The sequence below is a fragment of the Taurulus bubalis genome, assembly GCF_910589615.1.
Source record: "Taurulus bubalis genome assembly, chromosome: 13".
Taxonomy (NCBI): domain Eukaryota; kingdom Metazoa; phylum Chordata; class Actinopteri; order Perciformes; family Cottidae; genus Taurulus; species Taurulus bubalis.
The window spans coordinates 10,036,463-10,053,660 of NC_136601.1; the positions used below are offsets into that span (position 1 = coordinate 10,036,463).

At 39.6% G+C, this 17,198-nt stretch overlaps 1 protein-coding gene across 1 annotated transcript; it reads left to right on the forward strand.

The window, feature by feature from the left end:
• Positions 1–246: 246 nt before the first annotated feature.
• On the forward strand, positions 247–17,185 carry ocrl (OCRL inositol polyphosphate-5-phosphatase; the record flags this gene model as incomplete). The annotated part of the gene is given in 24 exon segments (XM_079229207.1): positions 247–300; positions 302–385; positions 2,914–3,004; positions 3,387–3,425; positions 3,813–3,926; positions 5,159–5,353; positions 5,501–5,729; positions 5,901–6,074; positions 6,202–6,303; positions 6,417–6,531; positions 7,167–7,283; positions 7,558–7,739; positions 7,927–8,038; positions 8,221–8,330; positions 8,542–8,677; positions 8,792–8,902; positions 9,101–9,266; positions 9,537–9,772; positions 10,516–10,539; positions 12,140–12,259; positions 13,352–13,436; positions 13,725–13,852; positions 14,185–14,296; positions 15,055–17,185. Coding segments are annotated over 24 exon segments (2,961 nt in total). The 3' UTR covers positions 15,180–17,185.
• Between the last annotated feature and the right edge of the window lie 13 nt (positions 17,186–17,198).

A 17,198-nucleotide genomic window follows, 5' to 3' on the forward strand; every position in this document is an offset into this window, starting at 1 on the left:
AGGCTTCTTAAGAATGGCGCCCAATAAGCGGGACATTGTGACTTCCCGACTCTAATGAACATTCGTGTCCACATCCAGCAATAACAGCCAGCTGGCGAAACAAGCGGTTAGTAAAAGCAACAAACAGCTGTCATTCCCGGAAGGCCGCCGCCGCCGACGCACCGGGATTTAACTTTCTCTCAGTAACTGAATCAACACAAAGTCGATAGCCAATGGTCATTTGCTATTTATCACACATCGGTAAGAATGGAGTCCTCTTTGGGGATATGCGACGACGTGTGCTTGGCAATATCCTTTTTGAATTATGTTACAACATTTTGTGTACGAGTGTGTTTTTCAGTTTGCTTTAGCTCGTTGGCTAACGTTAGCTTCAACGTCAGGTTGTTAGTTAACGTCAGCCAGCTAGCTAACTAGATACGTTAGCAGTGTTCAGTAACGTTAGCTAGCGGTTGCTGGTTAACTCATCTGAGTGATTGTTTTATTACTCACGTTACTAGTAACCAACTTGACCACTCAAGTTGGTTACTAGTAACCAACTTGACCACTCTTCTTTCTTTTTTCAGTGCATTTTTTTGTCACATGAATGTGCCTCTGATTGTTCAATAAGCATGGCTTCTTCTAACAAAGATCATCGCCTCTGAGTATCTTCAATCTAACCACACGCATACTAACTTACCGGCTTGGCATGTCCGTGAGGTGGGTCTGTCTGTCTGTCTGTCTGTCTGGCTGTCTGTCTGTCTTGCTAATTAAAATAACAACTCGGTGCTTGTGATGTCCAAACGCCATTCTCATTCTCAGTCATAAATAATTCCTTGATCGTGATGCTCACACTGCAAAAGTTCAGGAGCTGAGGGCTGGCCAGAAGGAGCCCAGACTACTGACACTAATTGAGCGCAGGGGAGAGTTTGTGTAAGTATCAGACAACCTGATGGCTAAATATCAATGTGTTTTTGTCGGATAGTAGGTGAATCCAGTGAGATGCCGCAGGTTCGAAGGTGCTCTGAACACCTTGAGAAGCTAGATGTTCATCCGTTTTTCTACTTTCTATAGCTTTTGTTTTATTCTGATGAAATCCAAGTTTGGACAACTTATTGCTGTTTGTCTTATGGGCTATTGCCTTTATTTGACATGCACTGAATAGCTGCGGTGCTTTTCAGGGGTAATATGGCTTTTGATGTGCTATTTAACTCAAATTACAGTCTGTTGTATCTCATCCCGTCAAGATTATTTTTATTCTACGATTTGATTATTACGTATTAAGATTGTTTAGCCTGTCTTAATATATTTTATAATAAATGGCTATACGTATGAATTATACTGCTCGATGCAGTTTGAGTGGCTAAATCAAACCGTCAAGTGTCTATTAGTAACTAACTAATAGACACTTTATACGTGTCTATTAGTTATAATTTGTGCGAGTTTAGCCTGGGTCGCGGCAGCTTCAGCAGCAGTTTTGTGAAAGGGAACGTTGTGGGTGTTTTTAAATGATCAGTGTTGTTTGTGATTGTAGCCGGTTGTGACGTGGAACAACTAGAGTGAGGAAGAAAGCAATTGCCATTATCCAGAATTCCTTCACCTAGTCCTTGACTGTAATGAGACTCACAGAAGCACCCAAGCTTACATCCTCAGCTAACTGTGTTAAAACCACACACTCCACTGAAGAGTTATGGAAACGTGGTGCTGTAAGAGTTTCAGTACAGACACGTTTATCTAAACCTGTGAAAGGGACATTTCTGGAATCGGTATGGAACATGACATTATCACAAGGTTAACAAAATAACAGCAGAAGCACATTACAATGCAACAATCCTACAGTAAATACCAAGTTAAGCTTTTATTTGAAAATCAGAAGTGTTTTATGGTCATCTTTGAGGCTATATATTAGTATCGTTTATTAAACCTCTCTAAGTATAATATTGTTCGTCCTGTGTTTTACATTTAGTGTTTTTTAAAGACTATTTTCTTTGCAACAATTCATACTTCAGCAGACATTGCCACTGATGCGTCAATACAAATTTGCAGCTATCATACAGGTGTCAAAATATCTATTTTAAAGGCGTGTGGTGCCTGTACAGAGAGTATAGACAATAGAAACTATGAACTACAGTGAGGTCTCAAAATAAACATTGAGTTGAAGCAACTTGTCTGACCGTCTCAAATTAAAACTGCTATGAGTTCAACAACAGCATTTCTAATTCAGAGGTACTGTTTTGAGGTGTTTCTATTATTTCATCCATTCTCTTGAGGAGGTCTGTTGTATATTATAATGTAGCTTGTGACATCAGAGGGGTCTTTGCAGACTAGAGAACTGTTGATTCCTCTGACACAGCAGAGCTGACTCATTTCCCTCTCTTCAACAGTAATCAGATTTATTGTGAAGTGGAAGGGAAGTGTGGAGCGGCAGTGCCCAGCAAGCTGCATTGACCCTGGCTATTAGTCAGCTATTGTTAGAGAGTAAAATATGACCTCGCCCACAAAGATTTGAAGCTGCTTATGTTGATTATTTAATGACTCGAAGCTTAGCTCCTCTGGATGTGTGCCAGGTTGGACTGGACCTTTGTTGACAAGACTCGACTGAAGCAGTACACTTGTTAGTTAATTGTTTGCGTATTCAACTAAAGCAACTGGACTGCAACTATGACCAAAGGAAACGTTTGCATGTGTGCATGTGCATTTCAGATCTTTGTAAATTCACAGTTTAATCCCTTCATGATAATTATCTAACCCTGATTGTACATTTACCCATATTGCATCACAGATATTCAGGACATGAAACTAATTTTAATTGCAAGAAAATTGCTGCAGACTGTCTGCATATGCTTTACATTTAAGTTGATTTTATTGATAGACTTAAATTATATTAAACATGACAGAGCTGATGTTAAGTGGGACTCTGTGTTGCCCTTATCCAGATTGGGTGTTTTGGCCACCCCTGATGCTGTTGTGTCTCGTCCAGTGCCTCAGCTATCTATACCCATCAATGGTAATTTTGAAATTGTGCGAGGTATGTAACTTTAATTGTCCTTATTATAAATTTCACAGCGTTTACTGTTTTGACTATGCTATGTTGAATCAAATGTTCATTACTTTTAAGTCGCTAGCTGCTACAAGCCATTTCAAATTTGTAAAAAAATATCAAAAGTATCAAAATTGTTTGTGATTCCTGTCCAATAGACGGCATGTTTATAAAGTTGATCCTCTCCTCACATTCTTTAACCATAGTAGTGCACAGTGGTGTACTTTGCACCTGGAAGGACAACATTTAAAAATCTTACCGACATCAAATTGAGCCTATTGAAATTATTTACAACACCTATGGTTTCCTCCCACAATACCTTTGAACTGCCTGGGCACTGTTTAAGCTCTCTTTACCTCTTTCATTTCAGAGGCTGAAGAGGCTCTTCTTATTAACTTCTCAGTAGCTTGTAAGTACGTTTTACCTCTCTTCAGATTAAATGTATTCCTCTCCCTGTTTTGTTTTTTTTTAAAACGAAATTTATGAAGAAAGTGTTGTTTTGGTCCTTAATGCAAGCCGGAATAAAATGTACCTGTATTATGGGAACAAAAGCGAGCTGAAACATGGCATTTATTGCAACACAGCACCATTTTTAGAGCAGGCCTTTAGCCAAATGTCCTTTATTTAGTAGCAGAGGCTGGTCATGGGTTACCAGGGCTCTCTGAGAGAATGAGTTGGTTCACCATTAATTCACTTTGCTTTGTTTTCTAGACAGGCTACATTTCTAATGTGTTTGCAAAGTCTTACGGTGTCAACATGTGTGTAAGGGTTTGTGATTTTCTGTACCCCTCTCAAGCCGGAGTTAGGATACGAATCAAAGGAGAAAGGGCTCCAGAGCTGCTGTTGGAATTCCAGGATGATGATCGGACTCAGACTTTCTTAGCCCAGGTGAAGAGTGCTCTGCAACAAGGTAAGCCGTCACTGTCTGTCAGTTTAGAGCAGTCGGATGATTAATTATTTAATCACTCATCTAACATTTATTCACCGTGGGTGGATCACACCGCTCGCTGATTTCCTGTGTATACTCACCACCCACACACTAGTGGAGCAAGTCACTTGGCTGCCATTTCAAAAAATAATAATAATTCAGATTGACCTTTTTAAAACTGCCAAAGACTTGCGTCATTATGCTTTAATTCTTACATATTATTTTTAGCCATGTACGTCATACTCCTCAATTGAGCAAACACAATATTGAGAAGAGTTCATATGTCCTGACTGGTTTGTATTAAACTATAGTAGTCTACAAAAGTTCATGTGACTATCTTTATTGACATGGTAAGTAAATAAAGACAAAACTTTTTTTACGTGGGTTTTGCCAAATTGCAATTCTGATGTAAATTTAAACTCTGGCTATTAAATCCATGTTTTAGTTGCCTCCTCAGTCTCACTAAACAACACCCTGGAGAAATAATAGCTTTTGAAGCAGGATCATCGTCGGCCAGTAAGCTTAGGCTGGGCCAATATGATCAAAATCTTTTATCCCCTTATAGGTTTTTCATATGTCGATAATTATATATTAGATGGTTAATTAAGAACGTTAATGCAAATTGTAAAATAATAGAGAGAAAAAATATCTATTTTCAACGATATACACTGGGCTAGTCCCATAAACAGAATTGGTATCAATTCAAATTATCTGAGAAAATGATTTGATGTGCTTGTTATCTATTTAGACAACGTAACTGTATCAAGATATCTTGATCTGTGATTCCAGTAAAAGACAATTAATTGAATTCAATCGTCCAGTCCTAAGTGAGCCGTTATTTCTATACTTCAATTATCAGCAGTTCTTCAATGGAGCTGTGTCTCTTCGGTCTTTATATCAACATGCCACTTATCAACTGGTATAATCTACCTTGTGTAATAACGGCATTGCTCTTCTGGGCGTTAGTATATTTTGATCTGTTTATATCTACATTCCGAGAGTTCAGCTGAAACGGGATGTGAATTTACTTAAGCAAAGTCAAAGGTTTATTATGAAATATTAGGCTCAATCTTGGGAAAGCTATTGTCCATTTTATTGTTTGTTTTGTATCTTAAAGTGATCTCTGGAAACATGCTCCTTCTGCTTTATTACAGTTGTATTTGAGTGTTGATCATTGTGTGTTTCCTTCTGACGATGCTGTTAAATCTTTTCAGTTGAATCCAAACTCACGAAACCCAAAGCGATGGAGCCCCATGCACCAACAGCCCTTAGAGGTCATGTCCCCATCCCACCGCAAAGGGCAAACAAGACGGCTAACTCTGTGGGCTCTGGAGTCAACCCACCCAAATCTACCAATGCACTGCCTCCCAAACTCAACAATAGCAGGTCAACAAATCAGACTAACGCAGGTAATATACAAATACGCGGTGTTTACATTTAGACAAATACAACGGTAAAGAAAGCATAAATGGTAGATACATTGAAAACAAAGCCCAAAGTCTCATCTTCCAAATCATTTTCTGTTGCCGTTTGATTGAACCCTCTGTTTTTTGAAGATCCAGTTCAAAACCTTGCCTCAGACTTTGGCTTTGAGGACAACTTCAATCACGCTCTCAAAGTGGAGGAGAAGAAGAACCATCAGAATCGCATAGTTGCTGTAAGGGAGCCTCCTCCAGTTCCCCCTCTACCTCCACGCAAAGCCTCCTACACTCCATCCAATCCTCTGCCTCCAATCCCTAAAGACAGAGCTGTTTCCCTACAGTCCAAAGACAACTCCAAACCAGAGTAAGTTGACACCATGACACCTTATCGTGTTAACAGGAAACGCTGGAAACTGGCTGAATATAGTTTATATTGGATAAACCAGTTTTTATTTTATAACTGGCTCATTATCCCAAAGTGGAATCTATCCAAAATATTTCCAGTGCTAAATATTACTTACTTCTCCCCTTCCAGTAGTTTTAGGTCGGGGTATGACAGCATGGACAGGCCATCGTCTTGGAGCGAAAGCCCCACCACCAACAGCATGAGGCAGGCCATGTTTTCCAGCCAGGCAGGACAAAGAGAATACCTCATCAAACACCGCCTGGGTAAGAGGGAGAGTGAGTATGTGGACATCCAGAACTTCAGGTGAGAGGAGCTTCATCGTGCATATTGTTAGTTTTGATTTCTTGATATAGAAATTCAAAAACACTGTAGATGTATATAATAACCCTACGCTGTACATCAATACTGTTTTTTGTTTTTGTTTCATTAGGTTTTTCACCGGTACGTGGAACGTGAATGGCCAGGCTCCAGACAGCAGCCTTGAGCCGTGGCTCTGCTGTGACACAGAACCTCCTGATATTTATGCTCTTGGGTTAGTGAGAGTTTATCATGCAGGACTTTTTCTGACAATGAAGTAATGCATATTCGTCCTCTGCTCTTGCTTCAAAACACCCAATAATAAGGTGACTTGGTTTATGACTTTAGTTTTCAAGAATTGGACTTAAGCACTGAAGCTTTCTTCTACATGGACTCGTCCAAGGAACAGCTGTGGGTGGAAGCAATGGAGAGGAGCTTGCACCCAAAAGCCAAGTACAAGAAGGTCAGTAGAGAAAAGTATACTTTACACCCAATTCCTCCTGTCAACGTGTGTGTGCGTGCGTGCGTGTGTGCGTGTGTGGCCACCTGCTTAGTGCTTTCAGTCAACAGAATCATCATTACATATTACTTTTTGGTTATTAAATCACAATGCAAAATCAACTTTTAGGTTACAATAATTTTTATATTCGCTCGGTGTTTCTTGCGCGGATCTTATAGTCCAGTATATATGCCTTTTACTCAGGGCAGCTCTTCTGGGATCTTAACTCTACTTGACAATGCCAATTTTGCCTCAATTAAGTAGTGATGAGTGGGAGAGGGTTTTTCTAAATGTCCCTACGGCGCCCACTCGTCATGTTATGAGAACCAATCCCCACAGCCCAACCCACAGAAATATGCATTAATCAACCTATCCTCGTGTGCAAACCGCCAGCTTTAAAGATTTAGTAGCACAATTGAGAGACACGGATACAGACAGTGCTGTGTGCGGCGATCCCATCCTTCCCGCCCCCGAAGATGGTGAAGAAGCGCTTTCCTTTTTATTGAAGTAACACCAATGATTGTTTGACCATTGAGAATTTGGTTGGATAAAAGCATATCGTAAATGTGCTCACTTGCTTGTTTTTTTTATGTCTTCAGGTCCGAATCATACGTCTTGTTGGGATGATGCTTGTGGTTTTTGTGAAAAAGATTCACAAGAATCATATTAAAGAAGTGGCTGCAGAGCATGTGGGGACAGGAATCATGGGAAAAATGGTTTGTTCACACTAAACTCACTACACTCCCTCAAAATACACATAGTCATAAACATTTAAGGGATAAATGTGCCATGTATTTTTGTGCAGCAGAAAAATAGATAAAATGTTTTCTTTAGTTCTTTTCCTAATTACAGGATTTACAGTACTGCACTTCTGTTTGATTTATTTAATATCAAGCATGTTACACAAACCTTATTCCTAACAATTATAACGAGGGGCTGTTTTAACTGTTAAACCCACAGCCTGACCTTCTTTTTGGTTAATTTTTTCAGGGGAACAAAGGAGGTGTGGCAGTGAGGTTTGTTTTCCATAACACTAGCTTCTGCATCGTCAACTCCCATCTAGCAGCACACGTGGAAGACTTTGAGCGCCGCAACCAGGACTATAAAGACATCTGTGCCCGCATGACCTTCCACTTACTGGACCACCCCCCTCTCAGTATTGTCAAGCATGAGTGAGTTCTTCAGTCATTCATGTCCAGAGTGAGAACATTGAACTAATGTGCAAATATGTTACAGTCATTGATTGTGCTTGTATAATGAGGATAGGGTTTTATTGTGAGTTTGTACATAAAACAAATTAATTTAACATATTCCAGCATTCCTTTATTTTTAACTCCCTCTGTCTCGTTTGTGTTTCAGGGTAGTAATCTGGCTCGGGGATCTAAACTATCGTCTGTTCTCTTACAATGCTGCTGAGGTCAAACAGCACATTTCTCAGAACGACCTAAAAAAGCTTCAGGACGTTGATCAGGTAAAAGACCTAACTTTAATGACACAGACAACTATTAGCACTATTGCTTCTGTTGCTACAATAAGCTACAGTTTCCCTCTTTTGCTTCGAATATTTTGTTGTGTATTATTAAGTAATCTGAACTATAGCCCGTCCCTAAATGTAAAACTCATTCACCAAATAATAATGTTGTCCTTGTGTAGTTAAACATTCAGAGGCGGACAAAGAGAGCCTTCACAGACTTCATGGAGGGAGAAATCACCTTCCTCCCCACATACAAGTACGACCCCAAAACGGATCGATGGGATTCAAGGTAAAAACATCCTCTTTTTAAAAAAAAAATATTTTGTTTATTTGATTCTCAAACTTACTTCAGGATTTGTCTTGTTATTGCCAACTTGTCCTCAGTTTTTTCTTCTTCTTTGGAATCCTGATAACATTTGGCCAGTACGGAAGCTTTTTTTTCAGCTTTATCGTTACACTAATACAGATTTTGGCTCTGAACCTGTGGCTGTTTCCTGCAGTGGGAAGTGCCGTGTCCCGGCTTGGTGTGACAGAATCCTATGGAGAGGAAACGATGTCAAGCAGCTCAATTATCGAAGTCACATGGAGCTGCAAACTAGTGACCACAAGCCTGTCAGTGCCCTCTTCAATGTTGGGGTAAGAAGCTATGTTGTCAAATAAAAAAACAACAACCCATAACTGACTTTGGTCAAACCATGCACGGTTCTGCTATTATTTCTGATAAATAGGACCTTTTGTGGTTGTGTACAGGTTAAGGTGGTAAATGAGCAACTCTACAAAAAGGTGTTTGAGGAGATTGTTCGAAGGATGGACAGAATGGAGAATGATTTCCTTCCATCCTTAATTCTGAACAGGAGAGAGGTATAAATAAAGTCCTCCAATACCCATGCACTTATTATACTGAGAATCTGTCTTTATGTTCCTTCCTCAATGGTTTCCTCTCGGGCATGAATCACTGATAACAATATACACTGAGTAGCTTGTTGTAATTTCAAATTAGTAGGATAAAGTTTCTGGTGAATCTGTTGTTAATGTTTCTTCTCTTTTCCTGTTATGCAGTTTACATTTGGTAATGTAAAATTCCGGCAGCTTCAGAAGGAGCCCTTCCAAATAACAAATGACGGGCAGGTCCCCTGTCACTTTGCCTTCATCCCCAAACTCAATGACTCGCAGTATTGTAAGCCTTGGCTCCGTGCCGAGCCAAGCGAAGGATTCTTAGAGCCGAGTAAGTCTGAATAACTCCCTTTTCTATTTTGATTGTTTCCTTGAAATGTTTTATCCGGGAGTTATTTTGTAGTATTTTAGTCATTGGGGATGGAATGTAAAAGGCAGATTATAAATTAAGTCGTATTTCTTCAAGAAACATTGTACTGTTGTATGTCCCACATGTGCCGCTGTAATAGTGTCATTTGACTATTGTGGAGGATCATTCCATTCATCCTTTTTTTTTGTTTTGTAATGTTTCATTAAAACCCTGATTTATCCTTCTGAACAGACGAGACCTTGGAGATCTATCTGGAGGTGTATGTCAGTAAAGACTCTGTCACGCTGCTGAACTCTGGAGAGGACGCCATCGAGGACATTCTGGTGCTCCATCTGGACCGTGGCAAAGACTACTTCATTACCATCTCTGGCAACTACCTGCCCAGCTGCTTTGGCACCTCACTGGAGACTCTGTGCCGGATGAAGAAGCCCATCAGAGAGATCCCCGTCACCAAACTAATTGACCTGGTGAGGGAAAGGGAACTCCAATCATACATACATGCATACATATTAAAAGTAATAAGATTTGTGAAGAGAGACATATTATTTCCATCAGGATAGTTGAAGCTAACTGACGAACTGATTGTGAAACATAGACCCTCTTCTACACAGAGCAGTTCAGCTCAGATGTTTATGTGATGGCTGTGCCTCACTCTGGAGTTATTCACCACCTGAAATCTAAGCAGGGACACGTGGGAACTTGTTCACTCCCTCAGGCTAAACTCAGCCCCAGAGAGAGAACTATATTTGGAGCGCACAAAAATGTCTCAACCTGTATATTTCTGGCCAAAAGTGGTCTAGGGAACAAGGAAGTGGCAAAAACATAGGAAGGGAGCTCCTGAAGAAAAGGGAAAACTGACTCAGGTTAGGCCCATGTTGGTGCTTACATGAATAGACTCCTCTGGTCTTCACACATTCACCTCTGTCTGTCCATAGTGCTGTTTTTGACTTAATCTGATCTTGCTTTGGAATATACTATTATTCAGCACTCCCTTTTATTTCTATTTAAATTATTCAAGTTTCCTACTGGCCTTGTGAATTTGATCAATGATTTATGCAAGAACAATCCATAATATCTGGTGATTCTGTGTTCATGCATGCTTCTTCTATCTACTTTGTTCTTTCTTCTTTTGTTTCCTTTTATCGCCTCTAATTGCCTTGATCATTCTTTCCAACTCTTCGCTGTGGTTGTGGGCTGACTTCTTGCTCAGGGAGATGAGAGCTACATGGAAAAGGTAAAACATTAGCTCAATACGGATCTGCTGTCGGGCAAATCAGGGTCAATATTACCTTAGTTTCAAGACCAAGCATGTGCTTTATGACGCTTTATTGGCCTTCCTCAGTCCCTCATGTCGTAAAGATAAAGTAGTTCTAGTATTTTTTGAGTCATTCATGTGAGGAAATTATACCAACAATGCCACAGTGTGGACTACATCATGTTAATGTCTAACTTCAAACAAAAAGTTGAACATACTAGAGTAGAAATATATTTCAAATAGATGGTTTTCCCTGTGTTAAAACAATGCAAGGGTCTCTTTTCGTGGGGGCCTGTTGTTTTGGGTACCAGTGAGACATGAAATCTGGTCCAAGAAGTCAGTTTCAGTTTTGAAGGCTCATCAGACTGCAAAATGCTGCAAACAACAATTATTACGCTTCAGAGGTTTTGGTCTGTGTATTTCGGAATGTTCACCCTGCTTTCAGTCTTCATGCTATACTTGGATGATCTTCTCCCAGCGCTAGTAGCATACTTAATGCACAGTCACAAGGGTGGAATCGAACATCTAACTCTCGGAAAGTAAGTAACAAAGCGTACTTACTCAAATGTTAGACTATTCCTTTAACTTACAGTCAATATCGGCTACAATATTGTGCCCTTAGGTTGACTAAAAGTGGCTTCACTAGCTAATCAGAAAATGAAATCCGTGCATACTCTCTGCAGTTCAGAAAGCTGACGAGCGCAACAATTGTTAACCCACAGGCAATCGTAGACCAGACCGTGCCAGTTTAGTTATAATCTGTGTGTGCGGATCAGTCACCCCTTAAATCTCCCCTGGCCCATTGAGGACGGGGTGCACCAGTCCAATAAAACTTAAGACGCACAAAAACACATTCAATTCAATTTCACAGGAGTTCACCCTGACTGCGCTGACCAATTACATGAATTGTGTACGTTAGCATCGTCCCCCCCCATTAAAGGCCCACTCCAGTTTCCTCTGCATTTCTGCGCAGCCTCAGTAGTTGTGGTTATTTTTGAATGTCTCAACATTCTAGTCCCGCCTCACCAGCGCAAAATCATTTTCGGTTGAAAAAACACATGGTTGTAACCATCAGTGTCTGATTTAATATAGAATATATAAAATTCAGTTTATGAACATAGACTTATATTTTATTGAATATTTATTAAATAACTTTTTTTTCAATTATTTTTGAATGGATGCTAATTTTAAATGCAGTTTAAAAAAATTGTGCGTACCCCGTGCATGGCCTCGACGTACCCCCAGGAAAACCACTGTTCTAGGGAATCCATTTACAGTGACAAAAATAATATGATATCCAGCCCTTTTTATTAATGGCTCTCCGTCATTCGAGTTTCCAGACCCTAGAAATAACCTTGACCTCACTTTAGCTTCTACTCCATTACTAATTGATGAAATGTCTCATGTGCAGTCACTCTATAAGTCTCTATGAATCGCGCATCATGGCAATAATGCCATGATTTCAGTCATTTTCTTATAATAAATAAATGGGAATATTGGTTTATTATTCCAGGAAATAATCGAATGTTGCTGCTATTCTTCGTTGGTATACAATAAAGTGACTGTTATCTCTCATCAGGAAAAGTCAAAGCTGAGTTTCCTGATGGTGGATGGTGCAAGTACCGAGGACAAACCTCTAAAGATCCCCAAAGAAGTCTGGATTCTTGTCAATCATCTCTTCACCAAGTCCTGTGAGCAGGTGAGAGTGCTACAACAAATCAAATACTCACTACAACTGATAAAATACTAACTTGTGTCAGCTGGTTATATCTTGGCCACAACTGATAAGATACTGGCAACCTCAAAGGATGGCTGTCACGAGAGTTGATGAGACTGGTGAATCCCGAATTGTAGGGATGTATTTTATTTTTTTTTATGGATTTTTTTTATGTTGGGGTTTGTAACTTTTAAGCAAGAGTTAAAATACTTGTGTATGTGCTTTATCTGAAATGTTTTCTTTAAAGGAGTAATGCACACAAATAGTGTGTATGTGTGTGATCAAACAAGTTCTTCTCACCTTTTTAGAATGATCTCCCGTTCATGAAATCCACCATTAGAGACAAAGAAAAGGCCCTATAACAAGATCGTATGATGAGACAAAATCCCAGATAATATCTATCATATAACGGTATCCATTTTATAGTGTGTTGCTGTCCTGTGAAACCCCAAATACTTTTATGAGCTGAGAGAATTGCCATGTTTTGTGACGATGCATTTGTCAGATAACTCATTGAGCGTTTAAATGGAAGGAAGGACATTTTTAATTGGGTCATTTTGCAGAGACACTGCTGGATTACTGCAGGGAAATCATGATTGATTAATTTGTTTATTTAAAAAAAAAAAAATGGTTGCAGTGTAATCTTCGTGATGCTAATGAGAAAATAGTTCCTTATATACAAAGAAATATGCTTTTTAATGTTGGGTACAAACCTAAGTTACGAGCTCATTGTCCTGTTGATAAACAAATACAACATGGAGCCTTATGAAGGTCTCTGTCTGCACAGTTACATTCAGTGACATTAGCATTAGTTGCAGAAACGACTAAGTTTACTGGTCTCCCTGAAGAGAAAATACTTGGTTTGCTAAGTGATTTATGCAAGACTGAAGATGAGGTTCATTTCAGGTTTTATTCCTCATTATATAATGATTTACAAGCCACACTTTTTTTTTTTTTTATGTGAGGTGAGCCTTGGTAAACATAACTAACCAACATATATTGATACTGATTGGGCACAGAGGTACTTGTGGGAACTCTTCGTAAATGGTCCATGTTTGTCTCTGTGCCTCCCAGGAGGACTTGTTCCAGACACCAGGACTACAAGAGGAGCTGCAGAGCATCATCGACTGTCTGGACACCAGCATCCCAGACTCCATCTGTATCCTTTTTGGAGTTGGTCTCCCCCAAGACCCAGTCCTGCAATCACGGAAATGCCGAACGGCGCATTAAATCAAAGACATGGCAGCAAAAAGACGTGTACTTGCAAACTAAGTCAATCAACTCGTGGGTCCCGATGTGTCAGTGTTTTTAGCATTATCATGATGATATTTATAGTAGTAATCATGTGGCCTTGTGGTGTTAGGAGGTCAGAGTTAGAAGGGACCCTTCCTCTCAATATAGTTATAAGCCTCCATATTTGCTTGTTCTTCTTTAACTATTCATGTAGCTGGTTGTAACCACTCTGTCGCTGAGGCTCTGCTGATCTTCTTGGAGGCCTTGCCAGAGCCAGTGGTGTGTTATGAACTCTACCAACGGAGCCTAGAATGCGCTCATGACAGCCGCCTCTGCAAACAGGTGCAGTGACTATGCCTTTTTGATTTTTTTCAAATGTGGCCGTATGTGATAATGCATAGTCAGTGTATTACTACCTTCAGTTGATGGCGGTCAGCGCACCGCTAGTTTGGAGAAGCAGACAAAGGTGTGTGCACGGGAGCAAAGCAATGTGCTGCTTTGGCGGGGGGAATTTGTAGTTATCTGTACGATGTATACCAATTTGGTAAACTTTTTTTTTATTTGTATGTAGCTGTATAGTAAAGAGTGTAGAAGGTCTGTTTTTAGCTCGGCATTATCCCAGGACATACTGCATACAGTAATGTGTGTGACTAACCATTCTCTACTTTTGACAGTTGATCTCCCAGTTGCCCCGAGCTCACCGCAACGTGTTTCGGTACTTAATGGCTTTTCTGAAGGAGCTTCTCAAGCACGCAAACAACAACAACCTAACGGCCAGCCTCATAGGTATGAAATAGATAACTCCTACCATAATCTACCTTACACTCATTGAACAGCCGGTTTAATGTTTGTAACGTGCAGGTCTCAATCATTTTGAATAACATAGCACAACTTCTGAAGAAAAATAAGACCGTTGTAGTGTAAATGGTTTGTTGCATGTGTGGCTCTATATGTTTATTGTATTTATCCCACGAATGCAAACGATCGGGTAACTACATCAATCCAGCAGCAGCTACAGTTTTACAACATCGGACATTCACAATAGTAACGATACATGGAGACAAAACAACATTAGGCTGGACAATGTTTACACTATTATTATTTTATGTAAATGTTTTCAAAAAATACTGCACTTTGGTGCCAGTATTAAATTCCATCAGCAATAAAAATAAGTATTTAATGGTAAATCCCTTGATGATATTTTAATAACCATTTTTTTAGAGCGCATAGCTGAAGAGGTTTAGACTAATTCACGTACTGTACCTGGTTTAAAGACACTGTGGGTGATACAGTAGTTGAGAAGAGCACACCTTATTATTATATTCTCCCATTTCCTTTAGTTCCATTAGTCAGGGCTTTTACCCATCATCCTTATGGTAGCCATTCTGTTAAATATCCTTACAAACAAAGGATTGACTACAGTGACATGACTGTTTTCATGTTGTATTTTGTCTTCACACTGCTAGTAATGCAGAACATTTCAAATTGTTAAATCTTATGAGACATCTTTTCTTGACCTTGTTGTCCTGGTCTTCTTCTTTTAGCGACACTCTTTGCTAGCCTCCTCATCCGTCCCCCTCCCAACCTGATGGGCAGGCAGACGCCACACGAACGGCAGAAAGGCATCGACTTCATCCTGGGTTTCCTAATGGCAGGGGACGAGGAATAACCAAGATCGATGGTACCTCAGTACGTTGGTCTGGTCTGGAGTTGCTTCCCAATCTGGCTTACTGTTGGACCTGATCTAAATGGTATTTTGTCATCGATTTGGAGACCAGTGCAGCTGTTTTGCACTCTACCTATTCACAAACTCTCATGCGAAAGGAACTCAAGACTCATTAGAACTGTGGGGATTTTACCAAGTGTCATATCTTCAGTTTGTTCACAGAATGACCACTCACTGGATTTGGAAGCACTTGGGATAGGTTTGACCTGATGCCTTTGCACTTTCTTATGACCTTAAGGCCCTCTGTCTCCAGACTAGAGTTGTCCTCATCCTCAGCTGACACTTCTTAGTGTAGGTGATGATGCCAAAACAACCCCTGAACAGTGATTGGTAAGAATGTGAAAACATTACGTATCCGTAGATGCTAAGTGAAAGGCTCAATTACACTAAAGAAAAGGAGATTTACTGAAGTTAAGACGTAGACTGAATAATAGTAGAAAGCATAAAGCAAAGGGTTTGAAATGGGATAAATGTGGAAATGAATCACTAAGAATGTTTAAGCTTTAGATAAATGATGACAATCATCTATTTTATCTGAGGGGACAATATTATGGAAATCTTCAAAAACTATCTGTTACCGTGCTCATTGTATTTGAACTGTTATTTATATATATTTTTTTCTTCTAAGTTTGCACCATTGGAACAGTTTTTGGTTATTACTACAATATTGTTTATTTTCAGTTCTGCATTGGCTTTAAGATATTCATTGCTTTTTTTAAATCATCCTGTTATGGAAAACTCTGTCGTGAATGCCGTTATTGTGTAACTCCAGCCGTGAGCCTTACATCTCGTTTTGCCAGTTCCTCCTGAGTTACAAAACAAGTATGTTAACACACTAACTTCCTGGTTAACAGGAATCAAGTGAGGAGTCGCCTTCCGTGGTTTCTTGATGTCTTAAATGGTGATCGTTTCATGGGTATTTGACTGTCGGTATGGTGACGCAAATATGTGATGTCTACAGTTTGTCATGCTTGTCATGAAGGTGGTACTGTTGATGTCAGTGTTTGTTTACATGTCTTTTTCCTCACGTCTGCCACATCTTAAACCTAATTTCTCGTTGTTTTGGACTGCTGTGATGCCAAGACATAGCCGTTGTGTTCCTAATGTTAAATCCGGATGAGTACTAGTCTTGTTTTAGGTGCTGCAGTCATTTCTGTGTGCATACTGTAAAGGATCATTACTCTGCAGGAAACGGTCTTTGTGCACTTTTCTCCTTTGGGCCACTGAGGACATTCTGTAGTCACTGTTGCGAAACACGTCATTGTTATTGAAATAAGGAACTTCTGTGCTGTGTATAATGGACCATCATTTCCTCTTTAAAAGTTTTCCTCTTACAATTTTAGAGATGTCGGCATTAGTTTTCCAAGTTGACAAAAATATTCACATTCATGACATTCATTTCCCTTTGAGCCCAGAGGTTTTCTTCTCAGATGCTCCACGAGCTTCTGAGGCTTTAATGTTTCGGAGACTATGTATATGTACATGGCACTTATAGAAAAGCCTGTTGAGTGGAAGTTGCTCTATTCTTGTATAGTTTTTTTTTCTGCCTGATTGCCATCAATACACTAAATTCTGATTGTTTTCATCAAGCTGAACTTTGACAAAAGGTATCTTGACCCTGAATGAATAGTTCCTGGTAATTCAGATTTGCGAACCATTTTACAATAGCCATTTATTTTTTATTTTGTCTTTATGCTATCCTCATTGTGTTAAACACAGAATCAATATAATCAATAACCTCTAATTGTAAGTGTTGTCTTATCCCACTGTACCAACTGATGCATTTGTGTGGATCCACTGTCCTTTGTCTTCAGTTTTGTCACAATCTATTCATGAAATTAAGGTACATTTAAAGGTACATGAGGAAACACTCGCACCATGTTTTCCACTTCCACCACTTTCCTTGGTGCTTTTAATTTATTTAACAGAAATAAAACTGTCTAAAGCTGTTTTTTGTTTTCT